Source organism: Mastigoproctus giganteus, chromosome 4 (assembly GCF_048544385.1).
Source record: "Mastigoproctus giganteus isolate SK-2022 chromosome 4, ASM4854438v1, whole genome shotgun sequence".
NCBI classification, from domain to species: Eukaryota; Metazoa; Arthropoda; class Arachnida; order Uropygi; family Thelyphonidae; genus Mastigoproctus; species Mastigoproctus giganteus.
Window position 1 is genome coordinate 84739062 of NC_143578.1, and position 20589 is coordinate 84759650.

Here is a 20589-nt window from a genome sequence, read left to right on the forward strand (position 1 = left end):
AGAAAATAAATAACTTAGTAACTATACACTTGAAATTTCTCTTAATTCTTGAGAAAGCACTTTGAAATTCGCTTTGATCACTTGCTTGGCACTCGGGGCCAGAAATCTTTTTAAAAGAAGAAAACACAACATTTCATGAAACCCATCCAGTAGGGGTCGAGTTATTACATGGATGAACAGACATGGGGAAGTCAACAGAATAGAAAATGCACCTAAAAAGGAGGGTCACACGAGATGTTCAGCCAGACAGTAAATGATTGTTGGAACAAGCTTCCAACTAGTGTCGTGGAAGCAGGTAGATTGAAAAAATTTAAGGAAGAATTAAACAAATTATTAGAAGAGATGGAAAAATGTTGTTGATAGAAATCCCTCCCCAATGTTGTATAAGCTTACTTTCTTGCATTATTTGTAACTACTAATTTTAATACTAATGGAGGCTGCCTGTTGTCTGATGAGGAACCAGCAGCTCTGAAACCTATTGCAGATTATCCTGACTTCTAATCTCTCTTGGCATAAACACATTACAAATATTGCTTCCTCTGATCATCTAAAAAACTGTGTTTTTCTCTTTCTCTCTTAGCTTTACTTTTCTTCCAAACAGCTGCTATGTACAAATTGCAAATGTGTCCTATGGAATATTGTTCCTGCATCTGGGGCAGTGCCCCAAAACCCCTCGCATGCTTCTAGATTCCATAACCAATAACCATCCTCTTACAATCCAACCTCAAACTCACAGAACAAACTTTTTTCTTCCTCATTTATTCAACTTCTGTTTTCTGAAACAACATTCCTTCATATGTATTTCCTGAAAATGACCATCTGCAGATATTCAAGTCTAATGTCAACAAGTATCTTCTTTCATCTTCTTAACCTTCAACCCACATACAGTACTATAGGTTATAATACCAATCGTGCTTGGGATTCTCATAAACAAAAAAAAGTTCTGAAACCAGTCAAAAGAGTGCCTTCAAGTTTTAATGAATTGATGATGTTATTTAATTTAAAAAAAAAAAAAAAAAACCAATAATAATAATTTTGTTTTAATTATAGACTGAAAAAAGTTTGCGTGCTAAGTAAATTTTTGAAAAAAATGCTCATGTTTATTAAAAATAATAAGTAAAAATCTTTACAGAAATACATTGAAATAATCCAAACATTTTATGTGTAAATTTTGGCATTTTTAAATCCTTGCAGATATCATTGTCAAGCCTAAAAGATTTTGTCAAAAATTTATGGAGTATGGTGGGTTTTTTTTTTTTTTTTTTTTTTTTGAAATCTATAACTCGAATTATTTAATAGTATTAACAATGATGAAAAAAAAAAAAAAAAAACCACCATATTACCTATTCATTTCCTCTAATAGTCTGTCTAATTCTTCCTTAAATTAAATTCTACATCAATGGTAGTTTGTCCCAAAAATCAACATCCTGCAACAATCAAAAGCTGAAGGAAAATTTTTGCATATGAATCCTGCAACCATCATCCCTCCTACAATTTGAATTTAGGTCCCCTCATTGTATCAGCATGCATGTGTATAAGAAGGATTCCACCAACAAATCCAATTTAAAGCATTAACCAATTCAATCAGATTTCCGTGTAAGTAAGAGAGCCCTTTTGTTCCTGTCACTAATCTTGGTGCTTTTCTCTGCACCCATCCAACATAAGTACAAAAGTCTTTCTCCCAAGAAATTAGAAACAATCTCATTTCTAAAGTGAGCAAAAACACAAGCCTGTTGCTAAATTTGCTCTCTATATCAACACGTTACGGATAATGATGGGCATAACATGACATAATAACAGTTACAGATAGGCAAGGTACTGTATGCAGGCCTCCAGACCTGTATACAGTACTCAAGTATACAGGTCTGGAGGCCTCATTTCAAGAAGGATGTAGAGCTGCTGGAACGAGTACAGAGAAGGGCAACAAGATTAGTGAATGGAACAAAGGGTTGCTCTTACGAAGAAAGGCTTAAGTTTTGCAGATTAGTGTCTGGAGACTAGGCACCGGTGAGGTGATCTGATAGAGGTGTATAAAGCCTTGAATGGTTTGAGCATGCTCAATGCCAATGGGATTCTTCCTCTTGCTCAGAATAATCACCTGAGAGGGCATAAATTCAGACTGAGGAAAGACAGATGTAGGATGTAGGACAGATGTTTGGAAATTTGCCTTTAGCCAGCGGGTAGTTGGTTGGTGGAACAGTCTTCCATCCCTTGTTGTGGAAGTTGATAGCCTAAATAAATTTAAGGCTCAGCTGGACAGGTATTTCAAATGAACAGAGGGGTGAAGTGGAAGTGTTTTTTTTTTTTTTTTTTGTTTTTTTTAGCTGATGCTGCATAAGCTTGCTTTCTTGCATCATATGCCTCTACTAATGCTAATGCTAATAACTGAATGATTAGTAACTGAGGCATTTCAGTAATTAAAATAATTTAATATCATTCAAATGATATAATCAAATGAGTTTCCATAATCAAATGAATTATTTGAATGACATGAGTATAATCAAATTAACTGAATGATTTGCTATAATCGAAATAAGGCTTCAATATTACAAATTACAGCATATGGCATATGTAAGATGATCTGATTAGGTGTTTAAGGTATTGAATGAATAATTGGGAAAGCTTAATGCTGATGGAATCCTTCCTCTTCTCAGACTACACATGAGGGGGGGGGGGCATAAATTCAAATTAAGGAAGGATAGTTGCAGGTCAGATATGCAGAAATTTGCCTTTAGCCAGTGAGAGGTTGATTAATGGAACAAACTTCCATCTCTTATGGAAGTGGATAGCTTGAATAAATTCAAGGAAGAACTAGACAAACTACTGGAGGGGATGGATAGGTGAAATGGAAAGGATTTTTTTTTGGCTGCTGCTGTATTAGCTTGCTTTCTTACACTAATTGCCAATCACTACTTACTACTACTAATTACTACTACTAATAATAATAAGAAGAAATAAGAAAAAGCTCAGCTGCAAAAACAGGTGCATGGCAGAGCAGTTCACTCAGATAATAAGAAGGCACCCCTGACACAATTAGAATTAGTAGAGGCATAATATGATGCATGAAAGCAAGTTTATACAGCATCAGCCAAAAGGGAAAAAAAAAATCCCATTTCACCCATCCGTTTGCTCTAAAAGTTTGTCCAGTCGTTCCTTGAATTTATTTAAGCTATCAACAGCAGTCTTCCATGTGCAACAGTATCAAGATCCCATCCACCCCAGGCGCCTTTCTTATGTTTAACTTCAACCACCTCTCCTCCACCATGCTCTCAGCCACTACAAAATCATTTAGCTCCCTGTTAGAGTTTAATAAGCATCTGTTGTAGCTGCAAAATACTTATTCAGCCCATCAGCCACCTGAGCAGGCCCATCAACAGTTGAATCACCGACATCAAGTGTACTAACCTGATTCAACCCCTTCCTTCTAGAGTTTATACAAGTAAAGGTCCTTGAGGTTGTCACAGACATTCTCTCAGATATGCCAGACAAGCTGTTCTTGCTACCTGGGAGTCTAAAACGCTGATGGAACTGATATTCGGGTGACACTCAAGTCAAAGTGGACCCAATTTCGGCGAAGTCCGGACGGTCTATGACAGCCAAATCCTCTGCTTGCACCTTCACGATGGTGGGACTGTTAGTAATCCTGGGTATAACCTTCATGCACAAGTACATGGTGGGTGACCACCCAGGTGTGAACCAACGTAAGCAGGGGTCGAGGTGTGGCGCCCACACCACATGGAGGAACGCCGCCCCTCTATGTTACCAGGCAGTACTAGGTGGTAGATGACTCTCATCAACCGGTGAAATACCACCACTTTGCTTATTGGAGGCTTGAAGTGGTGGAACCCATGTTTAGTCTCTAGAGCTAAGTTCCGGCCAACCCTTCCCTATCTCTTCCATCATGCAGTATGATTGATGATTTTTGAGGTTATGATGAATGTTGTGGCGAGATCCAATATTCCTTACATTTCGAGGGTACAGCTCTAAAACGGTGTTCGCAGGCCGGCCGCTAGTTAGTACACCGGACTGAACCTATTGGTAACTCTCTAGGAAGCTTCCGGATCAGCTAGTGTATAATCTTGCTACCTCTACTCTGCCAGATAGTGACTGGAGGGAGTCCGAGTAGTGTGTATGCGGGGAGCATTGTCGAGGCCACGTTATGTCAAGGATCTGGGTATATTCTTACCACATGTACGCCATATCCAAAAATTTCATTACTTCATACAGCATGTCCCATCCACTTTTTCTTACTATTGAATACACCATGAATTGTCAAAATAATAGAGCAAGCTTATCTGCGAAAAGATCTAAACCTCCCAAGGACTTCCTAATTCATTTCACAAATATACGTGGTCTCAATTCTAATCTCAACGATGTCCATTTCCACTTGCAGTCTTCCAAACCCCATGTACTTTTTCTGACTGAATCTCAGTTATCAGTTGATTCAACTACTGCTCATCTCAGATGTCCAAATTATTTGCTGTATGATTCCTTTCGCCTCAAAGGTGGTACTTGTGCATATGTCCGTTCTGATATTCCCTGTCAGAGACTTGGCAATTTGGAATCTCCTCTCTTTGATCTTCTCTGGCTTAAAATCTCTCTACCTCATTGTGTAAAATTCATCTGTTGTCTCTACCGTTCTCCCAACTCCACTAATCATTTGGAGCTCTTTGACTTCCTCTCTTTGCAAATTGACTTTCTCCAGTCCAACTTTCCTAACAGTGAGGTAATTTTCCTTGGTGATTTTAACGTTCACAACTCCAGCTGGCTTCCATTTTCTAGTCACACCGACCCAGCAGGTCGAGATGCTGAGGCTTTTGCAATTACTAATGACCTAGCACAGATTGTTCATTTACCTACAAGAATACCGGACAATCCTAATCATACAGCCAATACGCTTGATCTTTTTCTCACAAACAACCCTTCTAAGTACAAGGTTGAAGTGAGAGGTCCTTTAGGCACTTCAGATCACAACTTGGTGATTGTCTCTTCTCCAATGGAACCTTTATCTCATGGCTATTCCCAACCTCGTATTGTTTGGCATTACAAGAATGCAAAATGGGATGACCTGCGAGACTTCTTTTCTTCTTTTCCTTGGTCTGATTACTGTTTCAAAACTTCTGATGTCAACGTTTGCTCAAATCGTGTCAGTGAAATTATTCTTGCAGGAATGGAATCCTTTATCCCACACTCCACTTTAAAATCTCGTCCTTTATCTAAACCTTGGTTTTCCAATAAATGTGCTAAGGCTGTCCAAGAGAAGAACGTTGCATATCGTAATTGGCTTGTTTCTAATTCTTCAGTTTCATTTTGTGCCTACACCAAAGCTCGCAACAATTGTAAAGCAGTTATTAATCAGTCCAAACTAGAGTTTGAACAGGCTAAGAGTAGAAAACTTGCTTCTTGCCCTAATGGTAGCCGAGCATTCTGGTCTCTTGCCAAAGCTATTGGCCGCAACTTTTGCCCATCTCTGCTGCCACCTCTGTCCAAACCAGATGGTTCTGTTGTCACTTTAGCGAAGGATAAAGCTGACCTGCTAGCATCCCATTTTTCTTCGAGCTCATGTATTAATGATCTTGGTAAAACACCTCCCACCATTCCTAATACGCTCCATTCAATGCCTTCTGTGGTCTTCCGTCAAAAGGATATCAGAAGGATTTTGATGAATCTTGATGCTAAGAAATCTCCAGGTCCTGATGGTATTTCTCCACTTGTTCTCAAAACCTGTGCTCCTGAACTTACTCCTATTCTTTGCCGCCTTTTTTCACTTTCTTATTCCAAAGGTGTTTTTCCTTCTGCTTGGAAATTTGCTCATATCCAGCCAGTTCCTAAAAAGGGTGACAAATCCCTCCCATCCAATTATCGTCCCATTGCAATTACTTCTACTCTTTCTAAAGTAATCGAGAAATCAATTAACCGCCAACTCTTAAACTACCTAGAAACCTTCCGTCTGATCAACGATCGCCAGTATGGATTCCGTCAGTGTCGATCCACTGGTGATATTCTGGCTTATGTTACCCATTTATGGACTAATTCAATGGAAAGGTTCGGTGAAACACAAGTAGTTGCTCTTGACATCTCAAAGGCTTTTGATCGTGTTTGGCATAAAGGTCTTCTAAACAAGCTTCCATCTTATGGTTTGCCAACTGTTTTTAGTAATTGGTTATCCAGTTTTCTCTCTGATCGCTCACTGAGGGTGATGGTAGATGGCTCTCTGTCTTCTTACTTCTCCACTAATGTCGGTGTCCCCCAAGGTTCAGTTCTTTCCCCCACTCTTTTCCTCTTGTATATCAATGACCTTCTTCCATTGACTGGAAATCCTATCCATAGTTTTGCTGATGATAGCACATTGCATTCAACTTTCCATTTTGAGAAACCTTGTCCAGCTCAATCAGCTTCAAGTTCTCGAAAATCTGCTGCCAATTCCTTAAATGCCGATCTTCAGGTAATTCTCCAGTGGGGCAAAGACAACTTAGTTGATTTCAACCCTTCTAAAACTCAGTCTTGTCTTATATCTCGCAAAAAGGATTCTTCTGCTCCTATGCTTATCTTTAGTGACACTCCGATTTCTAGGCAAAATGATATATCTCTTTTGGGGATTACCCTGACTTCTAATCTCTCTTGGCACAAGCACATTACAAATATTGCTTCCTCTGCATCTAAAAAACTTGGTTTCCTCTTTCGCTCTCGGCGTTACTTTTCTCCCAAACAGCTGCTCACTCTGTATAAATCGCAAATCCGCCCTGCCATGGAATATTGTTCCCACATCTGGGGTGGTGCCCCCAAAACCTCTCTCAGGCTTCTTGATTCCATTCAGAAGAGGGCAGTTAGGTTAATTAATGATTCATCTCTAACAGAGTCTCTCCACTCGCTTTCTCATAGACGCACTGTTTCTGCTGCATGCCTCTTCTACAGATACTTCCATGGGCACTGTTCTTCTGAATTGGCTTCTATAATTCCCGCTCTCTCTTTCAAAACAGTCCGAACACGTGCCGTCACCAGCCAACATCCATTTACTGTCCAACTTCAAACCCACAGAACCAACTTTTCATCTTCCTCATTTATTCATTCAACTGCCGTTTTCTGGAACAACCTTCCTTCATACGTATTTCCTGAAAATTACAATCTACAGAAGTTCAAGTCCAATATCAACAAATATCTTCTTTCGTCTTCTCAACCTCCAACCCAAGCACGGTACTAAGTACTATAGGTTATAATACCTCTCGTGTTTGGGGTTCTCATAAAAAAAAAAAAAAAAAGAAGCCTTTTTTTTTTTTCTTTGCATCCTTTGCAAAAGATTTCTCATAATATCTACCACAGACTTCTGTGTCACCTGATAATTTATATGCATCCCATGTATTTTTTTTCTTTTCTTCAATTCCAGAGTTTCTGACTCAAGGAATCACTTATCTGTAATAATAATAAACATGAAGTAGCTCAGCTGCACACACAGGCACATAGCAGAGCAGTTCACTCAAATGATAAGGCATCCTGACACGTCCAGAGTTTCTGACTAAAGAAATCGCTTATCTGAAGCAATTCCTTTAGAGAGAGACACTAAAGATCTACAAAGTAACCCAACATTAACACACTTCCTAAAAGCAAACATGGCAAAGTGGAGGACCCCCATCACGGCTGAAAATATCATGACCTGACCAATTCCCATCAGAAGAGGAACCTTCCAAGAAGATGCCCTGAATATGCTGTGGTTCAGTCTAGCACTCAACACACAAGGTACATGATAACATAAAAGACCAGTGGATAATTATGCAGTTTGAAATAAAGTTCTCTGAGAAGTGCTGAGAGGCTACTAGGACATTTCATGGGGTTCTGTCAATAATTAATACAACTTTTCCAGCAGGAAAAAAGGTAATTATCTCATTGTGTAAAGCAACTGTTGTTGTTGTTATTTGGTTTTTAGGAGCATTAGCAACTAAGGCCATATTTTGGTTATCAAGAACTGTATTGCTCCGGGGATATGCGGTGGTCATTTCCTGACCTTTCCGCATCCTCCGTATTTGGTGGTCACAGGCTTGAACCCTGGTCTGATCAAGAAGCGTGTGCTACGCACTGCTGTCCTACCCACCTGGCTATGGAGGCGTCTTCGTGAAGCAATTAAACCACACTTCTGATTAATGCATACAGGTTCAGAAACCTTGTTTTTGTTAAGGACCTAGATTCACTGGAAAGGGTGCAGAGAAAAGCAACAATATTACTGAAAGGCAAAAAAGCTATCCTCTATTCTGTACGTTGTTGGAATAGACTTTGGTCTTGTGTTGTGGAGATATGAATTTCAATAATGGACAATAATTAGAAGAAATAAGCAATAAAGTGAGTAAAAGTAGCATCATCCCCTGCCACCCAATGATGCTGGATTAATATGTGCCCATGCATCATTTTATCAAGTACAGTGGATTCCGGTTATTTGGGCCACCATTTAATCGGGGCAGCCGTTTATTTGGGACAAATCTTAAAGAACAGAACCCAATCAAGAAAATAGTCAGGGTTTACTTCGCTTAATTGGAACAACATGCCGTTTAATCGGGGCAGGAGACCACAGCACTCAATGTTAACCTACGATTGTCTCCGACCATACCACTTTGTTCGGTCGGATTTTTGGAGGTCACAACCATAAAACAATAAAAATAGCAGGCCCCTTTTTAATAGGTTTTTCTGTTAGTGCTTCAGTCATAAAAAAAAATTAATTTTCAGAATCGCTCTTCATTCCTATTTTTTAATCTTCGTAACTTGTTACTCCATTCTCACTTGCGCATATAGTGTTACTTGTGATTTGTGTGTGCCATGTTCTTTGTTATTGGATTTGTGTGTGCCATGTTCTTTGTTATAATCCCCACCCACAAATATCAGTGAATAGAAATGTCAACTAGTTAGTATGTACAGATTACAGTACGTATTAATTAAGCTATGCACATAAGCGTAAATTTATTTTTATTTTGCTAAACCTGTGGAAAATATTCTTCGGATTTTCACATATCATTTAATTTTTTTAATTGGTAACATAATAAAGTGTGAATTTGTACTTAATACAGTATATCTTTACTTTTATAGCCTGTAGATAATATTTCTCCTATTTTCACTAATTACAATCGCTGTTTAATAGAATTAAACATTAATTCACAAATGTGATCACAAAACCGGCGCTTACTACGTATCGTATAGTGAACAGTACTTTGCTATGGTGAGTCCGTCGTAACATGATTTGATCATACAGAAAATCAATTGTAAAACTGTATTTTTAACTATTTAGGTGAAACTTTGCATAATTGGGGCAGCCGCTTAATCGGGCCAAAATGCATTAGTCCCGATGTGTCCCAAATAACCGGAATCGACTGTACTAACACTATTCTTGAAAACCAATTCTGCTGCAATGGCAATAGACAAACGGCAAAAAATTTAGACCTGTCAAAACTGCACATGTTATGATTAAAAAAAAAAAAAAAAAGAAAGAAAAATCTTTGTCATTCAGTAGGTGTTTTCTGAGGACAGAAAACACCTACTGAATTGACAGTCATTAGGTGTTTTCTGAGGACAGAAAACACCTAATGACTGTCAATCAGCATTTCATATGCAATGCTCCTACATTTTGCCTATTTTCACAATACAGGCATACCTTGGTTAATGTTACCTCTGATAACGAAGCCTCGATATAACGAAGTCGGCAATTTCAAGCCCCATTTAACATAAAAAAATATTCCAATTTAAGACCAACGCCCGACAATCATTCGATTGGTGACTGACGGCGACTCGTTACGTATTCCCGAATGCTCCCGCACTGCGGCATGTCTGTTATAACAGTTTTTCGCGTCAATCACATAATTTAGTTGTTGTTTACATGATTGACGTTGTTTCAGTGTGGCGCATTGCAATAATCGACGTAGGTTCTTTGTAGCATTACATAACGTAGATTTTGTAAATTTTAATAGAAATATTTTTGTTTTAGTTAATTAAAATGTCAGAATCAAAGAAAAGAAAAGCAATTTCTTTGGAAACTAAACTAAATATCGTACGACGTGTTGAAAGCGGCGAAAGAAAATCCGATGTGGCACATTCTTTAGGATTAGCGCAATCAACTTTAACAACCATACTAAGTCAATCAGAAAAAAATAAAACAGTCTGCTCAGAATTGTACAGATGTTACAGCGGCAAAATTAACTCGCTTAAGGAATCCAATTTTAGAAAAAATTTGTGGATAGATGATATGTCACAACGTCATATGCCTTTAAGTCAAATTGTGATTCAAGAAAAAGCATTATTTTTGTTTAATCACCTGAAATCTAAACAAACTGAAGAAATTACGGAAACCTTTAGGGCTTCTCGTGGTTGGTTCGAGAAATTTAAAAAAACGGGCCAGTGTAAAATTAACAGGAGAAGCTGCAAATAAGTTTCCAGAAAAACTAAAGGAAATAATTGAACGTGAAAATTTTCCACCAAATTTGGTGTTCAATGTTGACGAAAGCGGTTTGTTCTGGAAACGGCTACCAACAAAAAGCTTCATTTCTATTGAAGAAAAATCAGCTGCTGGGTTCAAAGCAGCCAAAGACCGTTTAACGTTACTCTTTGGATCAAATGCCTCTGGCGATTATAAATTAAAATTGTTATTAGTTTACCATTCAGAAAATCCGAGGGCGTTAAAAGGTAACATAAAAATGAATTTACCTGTAATATGGAAAGCAAATAGAAAAGCGTGGGTTACCAAGGAGTTATTTACTGATTGGTTTGTTAACCACTTTTGTCCTGGAGTAAAACGGTATTGTCAAAAAAAAACAACTTTGAAGAAAAAGCTCTTTTGTTGTTAGACAATGCTCCGGGACATCCTACTGATCTTAACACGTTGGACACATGCATTCCTGTCAAAGTTGTGTTTCTTCCAGCAAACACAACTTTCCTGATTCAACCGGATCAGGGAGTAATAGCATCATTTAAAGCTTATTATCTGCGTCGAATTTTAAGCAATTTACCTGAACTAGAGGATAAAGAGGAAATGACAGTTAACACTTTTTGGAAAAACTACACCATTAAAAACGCAATTGAAAACATTGATAGTTCTTGGAAAGAAGTCACTAAGAAATGCTTAAATGGAGTTTGGCGCAAAATATGGCCAGAAGTTGTACTAGAAGAAGAAAATAACATCCAAGAAATTAGAAATGAAGTTATCCAGATGGCTCAATCAATAGGTTTCGAAAATGTCGATGAAGAGGATGTTAGAAATTTATTGAATGCAGAAGATGATGGTTTTTCAGTGGAAGATTTAGAAAACCTTGTTAGCAACGAAGACAAAGATAATGAAGGCGAAGTTAAAGAAGTTCCTGCCGAAAACGTGTTAACAACCAAAGATTTAAAAAGGTGCTTAAATGACATTGAAAACGTTTTAAATTTTTTTTAGTGAAAATGATCCTGATTTAGGAAGAAGTGTTATAGTTAAGCGATCAGTGTTAAATGCAATAACTCCGTATAGGCCACTGTTAAATGAAAGAGAAAAAAAGCATAAACAATCAACTTTAACCTCATATTTTAAAATGTGATTTCACTTTGTATGTAAGTTGACTGTTTATTTAATAAAACTTTTCTTTGTTCGAAAAAAAGCTTTTCATTTTCTTTACGTAGGAACGTATCCCTATTCTGGCCATAGTATTTTTACCTCTGAAAACGAAGTTTCGCTTAACGAAGTAATTTCGTGGAACGCATCCTATTCGTTAATCGAGGTATGCCTGTAATTAATACACATTCATAAATTTTCATCAGGAAAATAAAAAACTTTTCTTGAAAGGTGTCAGCTGTGTGGAAAGGGTGGAAAAATTTATGGTGTCTAATCAAACCCATATGACTAAACATAAATTAATTAACTACATATAAAAAAGATATATATATAATAAATCTATAATAATATTCAAAATTTTTAATTTTATCTTCAACCAGAGAGTAAAAAAAAAAAAAAAATCAAATATACTTTATAATAAAGTCTCTCTCATGATAACCATAAAATTATATCAATATAAATTAATTCACAACTATGTAAATTTACATGTTTGTGCATTTTGGGCTTAATTAAACATACCAAGTATTGAATGAAAGCTGTGCAGTTTTCATTGTTAACTATTAGTAGTCATGAGTTTAATTGGTAGTTGGCATGCATATCTAGTAATACAAACAACAAAATGGCAACTTTCAGTGAGGAAGAACAAGCATGGTGATGTTTTTCTCATTTGCTTTGACATGTTTCTTCTACCACAGATAACTATGATGACTTGGTTCATTGGTGTATATACCAACAAGAGGGCATGTCCCTTCATTTATCACATCATGCCCAATGAATTTCTTTATGTGAACTTTCCATTTAGTTGATGGAATGATGTAGTAAAATTCTGTAGATTGCATGATCCTTGAGTTCATATAATTTGATTTTTCTCCCACTTGGGTTTCATTAATGATAAGGATTATCAGCCACAGTTACTGGCAATATTTTTAAAAAAATTAAAGAACAAAGTCAGAACTACTAATGATGATATATGCATCAATAAAAATTTCAAGACCACAGCTTTCACTCAGCACTTGGCACATCTTATTAAATAAAAAATACAACAGCTGTAAGATCACAAAGTTGTGATCTTATAGCTTTTGAATTAGCCCATAAGTATTGGACCCCTTATCTAGAAAGCTTGGAACCAATGGCTTTCTGATGGGAGTTTCTGGGTTTTGGTCCTTGAGCAAGATAAATCAAAAAGGAAATAAATAATTAAAAACACATATTAGGATTTGCATTATCTAAAAAATATTATGAAATAAAAATTTTAATGTTTTCAATATGCAATACAACTTATTCTACAAAAGTATGAACATTAATGATTACATCTTGCTTAATGTGGAACAACAAGAGCCAAAATTATCACTTTTTTCCAGAACAGTGTTTTTAAGCAGGCCCTGTAAAATTAATTTGTTCATGTATATAGACTTATTTTTTTATCTTTTTTGTTGTTGTTTTGGTTTTTAGGAGCATTAGCAACTAAGGCCATATTGCTCCGGGGATATGTGGTGGTCATTCCCTGACCTTTCTGCATCCTCCGTATTCGGTGGGCATGGGCTCGAACCCCAGTCTAATCAAGAAGCGTGTGCTACGCACTGCTGCTCCTGCCCACCTGGCTACGGAGGTGCCTATCTTTTTTTGTTCCAATCCCTTAAGTTCTTTCAGTTCAAGTAATGCATTTGTCAATTAAAATTTTATCTTTTTCATTTGCCCCTTCATCAATATCACACTTTTTCGGGATACATAACTACATCACCTATTTCACTGTGTAAAAGTTTCCAAGCAATGCGACTCTGATTTTGACTGGAGTTGTTTTTACATGTAAAGGGTTTTCCAATAGTAACGCTCGATGTTTGGCAACAGCGCATGACGAAGTCGACAGTCACACAGGTGGTATCTTTGGTAGCCGTATTCAGTTAGTCTCTGCATTTTATTATGGAGCGTTACACGACTGAGCAACGAGTCGAAATTGTAAAAAATTATTATCAAAACCAATGTTCTATTCGTCAAACGTTTCGTGCACTCCGTGCAGTTTATGGTGTCGACGAACGTCCTTCAGAATCCACAATTCGCCGTTTAATAAACAAATTCGAAGCAACTGGGTCTGTGGCAAATCTGAAAGTGCCTCTACGTCAGCGAAACGCAAGATCCGTTGAAAATATTGCTGCAGTCCGGGAAAGTGTGCGTGAGAATCCGCAACAGTCCATTCCGCGTCGGGCTCAAGAACTTGGCCTGTCTTCGACAACAACTTGGCGAATCCTGCATAAGGACTTAGGGCTTCACCCTTATAAAGTGCAATTAACACAACAACTAAAGCCCAACGATCATGCGCAGCGGCGTGCATTCGCTGATTGGGCGCTAGAGCAGTTGGAGGTCGATCCTGATTTTGGGCGAAAAATAATGTTTAGTGATGAGGCTCATTTCTGGTTAAGTGGCTTTGTTAACAAGCGAAATTGCCGAATTTGGAGCGACGAAAACCCACGGGAGATTCATGAGGTCCCAGTACATTCCGAAAAAGTTACGGTATGGTGTACACTTTGGTCCAGCGGAATAATCGGTCCGTATTTTTTCGAAAACGAAGAAGAAGTGGCACTTACGGTCAACGGTGAGCGATACAGGGCTATGATAAGAGATTTTTTTTGGCCTGCAGTGGATGGAATCGATCTAACAAAACAAACATTTGGTTTCAGCAAGACGGTGCTACGTGCCATACGGCACGTGATACAGTAACACTATTGCATGAGAAATTTGAAGGTTCCGTTATATCGCGAAATGGTGACGTTAATTGGCCGCCCAGATCCTGCGACCTAACGCCACTGGATTTTTTTCTCTGGGGCTTTCTAAAATCCAAAGTCTATGCTAACAAACCACGGACGGTTGCCGCCTTAAAGGCCAACATTAGGCGCGTTATTGCTGAAATTGAGCCACTTTTATGCGATAACGTCATCACCAATTGGGTATCCAGGATTAACCAAACCAGACAAAGCCGCGGCGGACATTTATCTGATATAATTTTTAAAACATAATGTTAACACATATACTTCATAATAAAAATAAAAATAGATGACTATCACTCTCACAGTTTGTTTTATTGCGTTACAAAAATCGAGCGTTACTATTGGAAAGCCCTGTAGAAGTCAGTGTTGGAAAATTTTTGCACCCTACCACACCTACCATTGACAGCAAAGTGACACGGTGAAACCACTGTCAAACTTTCACCAACAACACAAAAATATACGCAGATTTTAACTTTTGTTCAGCTATGCTGAGTATCCCTTGAGTCATTGTAAAAAAATTTTTTTGGAACTGTTTACAAGCAAAAATCAAGAAGGCTTCAGAACCTGCCAATAGAGCTGCTTCTCTTTTGCATATGTTACAATTGTGTTTCATAGCAAATCTTTTTCAGCTCACTGTGTTTGTCTGCAGCAGCAAAGTGTCAGATACACATCAAACACCATCAAATTTTACCAATGTCATACCTAGCTTTGCAGTATATGACTTTCTAATTTCAATCAGAGTAGTAAGCAAAAATTGTCAATTGGCAATTTCTGCTTACTAATGGCATAAGAAGATAGCTAACTTTTAAATTTTGTTCATGTCTGTACCCGGGCTGTTGGGCAAAAATTTCCACGCAATAAGTGAGACTGTAAGAAAGCCATTTACCGCCCAAAAGTAAAAAGGTGTTTACTGGTGGTTGACATGATGACAGCGATGATGTTGTCATGACGGAAAATGTTGACAAATGTCCAAGAGCAAATATTGCTTAATAAATTCATCTTTTCAGTCAAAAATTTCCAAATAAATGGCATATGACAATTTCTTTTGCTAAAATTTCATGAACAGTGAAAACAAAACTTCGACCTCTAGAAGTGATGAACAGATGGGCATACAACCAAAATGACTCACTCTCCAGTTTGCTTCGGCATGTAGTGGATTATATTTTCAGATTTTACCAAGAACCTTACCAAATTTAGGCCCTTCCAAATTTTGAAATTCTGAATACAAGGCCCCATGCCATATATAAAACACAAAAAATTAAACATCTTAAATGCATATGGTTTATAGTAACGGCAAATAAAATCTAGTGTTATGTAACTAGTTCATAAAATTATATCATATAATGAAAGTATCACTTACTTAACATAAATAACCCTGCTGGTATTCCGTATTTCAGCAGATACCTAAGACTCATTCTTTGTGATGTTAATTCAATAAGGATGATAATACCCAGAAGAATGGCAAGTTCAGCTCTGAAAATAGTTACAACTGCTGCTGTAGTAATGATGAGTCCCAGATGATCATGTTTCAGCCAGAAATGATATGATAACAAGGCTGCAATAATATCAGAGAAAGTAACTAGTTCATATTTCAAGATCCTGAATAGAGTCACAAGTCAGTTTAAACAACATATATTTCATTACGAAGTGAAGTCTTCGTGGCTAGGCATATTTGTGGATTTGATGAGATAAGTGTCATTCACTGATTACTAGGCTACAACTATTATGCATCTGCAAAAATACTTAACACAGATAGAGTCTAGTACTTACAGTTTGTTGCTGAAGAGCTGATTTAATTTAATGACATAACATGAAATAAAAAATATTCAAACTCTGAGTGTTAAAGCATTCTTGATATTAGCTGACTGCCAAAAGGACCTAGTTGCATACCTAGATAAGGACTTGGATGTCATAATTTATTAAAATTTCAAAATGAACTAACTCTTTATTTTATAAAATTCCAAAATGAATCGCATATTCTGAAAATGGCATTTTTATTGATTTCAACTTATCAACAACTTAGGTTATAGAGTGCCAGCCTATTTCTGTACCAAAGTGTTCGTGGATCATTCTGTACGTCGTATGAATGCAAAACCTAAATTGACACAGGGCAACCCATTTCTATCTGAGATTGGTTAATTAAGTAAAACTTGTCCTGTAGCAAAACTACTATACTGCCATAGAGACCTGAAAATGGTAATACAGTGGATTCTGGTTATTTGGGCCACCGGTTAATCGGGGCAGCCATTTATTTGGAGCAAATCTTAAAAAACAGAAACCAATCGAGAAAATAGCCAGGGTTTACTTCACTTAATTGGGACAGCATGCCGTTTAACCGCAGCACTGGAGATTACCCTACGATTGTCTCCGACGGTACCATGTGGTTCAGTCGAAATTCTGGAGGTCACAACCATAAAACAATAAAAACAATTAGCAGTCACCTGTTTATTGGGCTTTTCTGTTAGTGAAATCTATCATAAATGGACAGTAAATTCGATCTTACTGAATTTGCAATAATACCGACAGTTGGAATTCTGTGGGTTATTATGGTAAAAAGTGTTTAAACTTCTATCAAATCTTCAGTCATATAAAAAAATTAATTTTCAGATCTTCTCTTCATTCCTATTTTTAAAGCTTTGTAACTCGTTACTCCATTCTCACTTGCATGTATTGTGTTACTTGCAATTTATGTGTGCCGTGTTCTTTGTTATTGATTGCTTATCTTTTTACTGTTTTAAATTTTAACCCCAACCCACAAATATCAGTGAACAGAAATGTCAACTAGTTCGTATGTACATATCACAGTATGTATTAATTATTCCAATTATCATGTATCATTTAATTTTTTAATTGGTAAGGTAATAAAGGGTAAATTTGTGCTTAACATATCTTTGCTTTTATAGCCTGTGGATAATATTCCTCCTATTTTCGCTACTTAGAATCGCTGTTTAATAGAATTAAAATTCAATTCACAAACGCGATCACAATGACTGGCGCTTACTGCACATCGTATAGTGAACGGTACTTTACTATGTTGAGTTCATCGTAACGTGATTTGATTGTACAGTGAACCAATTGTAAAGGGGGCATCCCTTGTATTTTTAACTATTTACGTGAAACTTTGGATAACTGGGGCAGCCGCTTAATCGGTCCAAAATGCACTAGTCCCGAATAACCGGAATGGACTGTACCTACAAATATAAACTCTAAGGAACTATAAAATGGATATAACTGATGCCTAAATTCTTGATTATTAATGCATATAAACACTCCTGTATGAAGCAACACTCACTGCCATAAAAATAAGAAAAATCATTTGTCCAGTGAATGTATTCATCCCTTATAATGATTCATCATTCTACTCTTCCATTTGGCACGGGTTGAGTCCCTATTTAGATATCATCCTCTGTTGTTGTCGATCTAAGATGCATTGCAGGATCATCTAGACAAGACTGCAGCAATAATTCAGACACAGCATGGGTTTGTTAAGGGAAAGTCTTGTCTGACAAATTTGATAGGATATTATGATGTGGTTACAAAGGAACTGGATGCAAAAAATAATTTTGATATCATATATTGGGATTTCAGGAAAACTTTTGACACTGCTGCGCATGGAAGACTATTGTACAAATTGGAGCAGAATGGTATTAAGGGTAAGTTGCTACAATGGATAAAAGGATGGTTGAGTGGGAGAAGACAGAGGGTGGTAATTAATAGGTGCTGCTCTTTGTGGACTAATGTTATTAGTGGAGTCCCACAGGGTTCGGTATTGGGTCCACTGTTGTTTTGTATATTTATCAATGATATTGATGAAGGTATATCAGGCTTAATGTCGAAGTTTGCAGATGATACAAAGGTTGGCAGGGTTGTTAATGACAGTAATGGCAGTGTGCTACTGCAACAGGATCTAGATAATTTGGGCAGATGGGCTAAGAAGTGGCAACTGAAGTTTAACCTTGACAAATGCAAAGTACTGCATATGTGTAGAAGTAACCCGAGAGAAAAGTACCAAGTGTGTGGTACTACACTTAAGGTGGTAGAAAATGAAAAAGACTTGGGAGTAATTGTGCAGGCAGATATGAAGTTTTCTGAGCAATGCACACAGGCTGCCAGGGCAGATCATGGGGTTTTGTCAATGATATATAGGAATTTTGCTAGCAGGGAAAAGGAGGTGATTATCCCTCTGTATAAGGCAATGGTCAGGCCATGCCTTGAGTACTGCGTACAGGTCTAGAGGCCTCATTTTAGGATGTAGATTTACTTGAGCGTGTACAGAGAAGGGCAACAAGATTGGTGAGGGGAATGAAGGGATCCTCTTACCAAGAGAGGCTTAAGTTCTGCAAATTGCAGTGGCTGGAGACTAGGCACTGCGCAGTGATCTGATTGAAGTGTATAAGGCCTTGAATGGGTTGAGCACGCTGAATTCTGATGGGATCCTTCCACTTGTTCAGATTACGAACCTAAGGGGGCATAAATTTAAATTAAGAAAGGACAGATTGCGGAAATTTGCCTTTAGCCAGCGGGTGGTTAATTGCTGGAACAAACTTCCATCCGTCGTTGTGGAAGTTGATAGGTTGAATAAATTTAAGGAGGAACTGGAGAGGCATTTGGAGGAAATGGTGTGATTTTTTTTTTTGGCTGATGCTGCATAAGCTCATACACTTGCTTTCTTGCATCACATGCCACTACTACTATTACTACTATCTCTTGAATCTTGCATCATTTGTTGATAACTCTGAAAGCCTGTGTTTTCCTTTAGGCATTGTAGCCATTCTCTTTTGGGTCTTCCTGGTGGTCTCTTATCTCCAAGTCTTCCTGTCAATACTACATTAGGCAGCCTGTGTGGTTTCATCCGGTTCACATGTTCAACCTACTGAAGTTGTTTTTTGTAGATCTGCTCTATATTATTCTGCATTCAAAATTTAGATATCTCCTTACTTGTTCATTAGTTTTATGTTCTCTCCAATTTGTTTTATTGATTTTCCTTTGTCATCTCATTTCAAATGACATTATTTTTTGCCTTCCTTTCTTATTTATTCTCCAATTCTCTGATCCATAAGTTGCTGTGGGTATGATGACAGTTTCATATAGTTAAATTTTTAGAATATTTGAGATTTTATTGCTCTTCCATAAGTTTTTGAGTTTGTTCATGTTTGTACATCCGATGTTCAGTCTGTGATTAATTTGGTCAATATTATTTAGGTTTCTTTCCGGTTATTAGAGAGCCCGGGTATACTAATTTTTGTACTTTGTTCTATTCGTTGATTTTGGATGTTTATGTCTTCTATGTTTTTTTCCGATTTGCATTATTTTGGTTTTATTTATATTAATATTAATTCCATAATTGTTGCTTGCTTTTATCGATGTTTGTTAAAATTTCTTTTAGTTGTTCTTTGGTTTCTGTTAAAATCACAATATCATTTGCATATTTCATGTGGTTTATATTTTTTTCATTTATTATTGTGCCTCTTTTTTTCTTCAAATGATTTCATTATTTCTTCTAGGTAGATATTAAATAGATATGGAGATAAAGAGCATCCCTGCATGAGTCCTTTCTCTATTTCAAATTTCTCTGTTTTAAGGTTGTTGAATTTTACTATTGCTCTTGTGTTTTTGTAGAAATTGTTTACAAACATGATTATTTCATGATCAAGTGGGATTTTTTTGTAGTTGCTTTATTAAATTTTCTCTGTTTACAGAGTCAAATGCCTGCTTGAAATTGATAAGCACAGATTTGTTGTTGTTGTTATTTGAGAGCTATTGGCGCAAGAGCAACTTAGCCTATAATGCGCCTAGCCTAGCCTAGGTAGGAGAGTTTCGTTTATTAGCATTTTTTCACTTTCCTTGTGGTTTACGGCAGAACCAAGATATATATATATTTGTGTAGCTTCTCTATAAAAGGTGTACTATTAATTTTACATGTTTTGAAAGTATCCAGTTAACTTAAGGAAGCAGAAAACTTCGGTAATATTTGGCCGGTCATCTAAAATTGTTTTAAGCATTAGGTTATTTTGTTTATTCATTATTGATTGAAAGGCTCTTTGACGTTCTCTATGAAATTTTGGACAGTTGGGGATCTTCACCTCTGAGTGGGTAAGATTGAGTCATATGTATATGCCCGAATCGCAATCGAGCGAGGATCACTTCTTCCTGTCTATTCGATCGGAAGCTAGTAGTCCACAGTCGAAGTGTTTCTTTTATTAGACGAAGTTTGTTGTTAGTCTGATCTAGCCAGTGTTGTTCCCATTGTTTTATACTGCTTTGGTGGAT

The 20589-nt window shown here is 37.1% G+C and overlaps 1 protein-coding gene across 5 annotated transcripts in view; it reads right to left on the minus strand.

The window, feature by feature from the left end:
- The window catches only part of Alg12 (Alg12 alpha-1,6-mannosyltransferase), a 295448-nt gene that overhangs the window by 157707 nt on the left and 117152 nt on the right, over positions 1-20589 (minus strand). For 4 of the 5 annotated variants that reach the window (XM_090371645.1, XM_090371643.1, XM_090371644.1 and 1 more), the window contains one exon: positions 15680-15874. The exons of the other annotated variant lie outside the window; for it this stretch is intronic. In XM_090371645.1, the coding sequence (XP_090227771.1) occupies positions 15680-15874 (195 nt within the window). The remainder of the gene's footprint in view (positions 1-15679; positions 15875-20589) is intronic. 5 annotated transcript variants of the gene reach the window in all.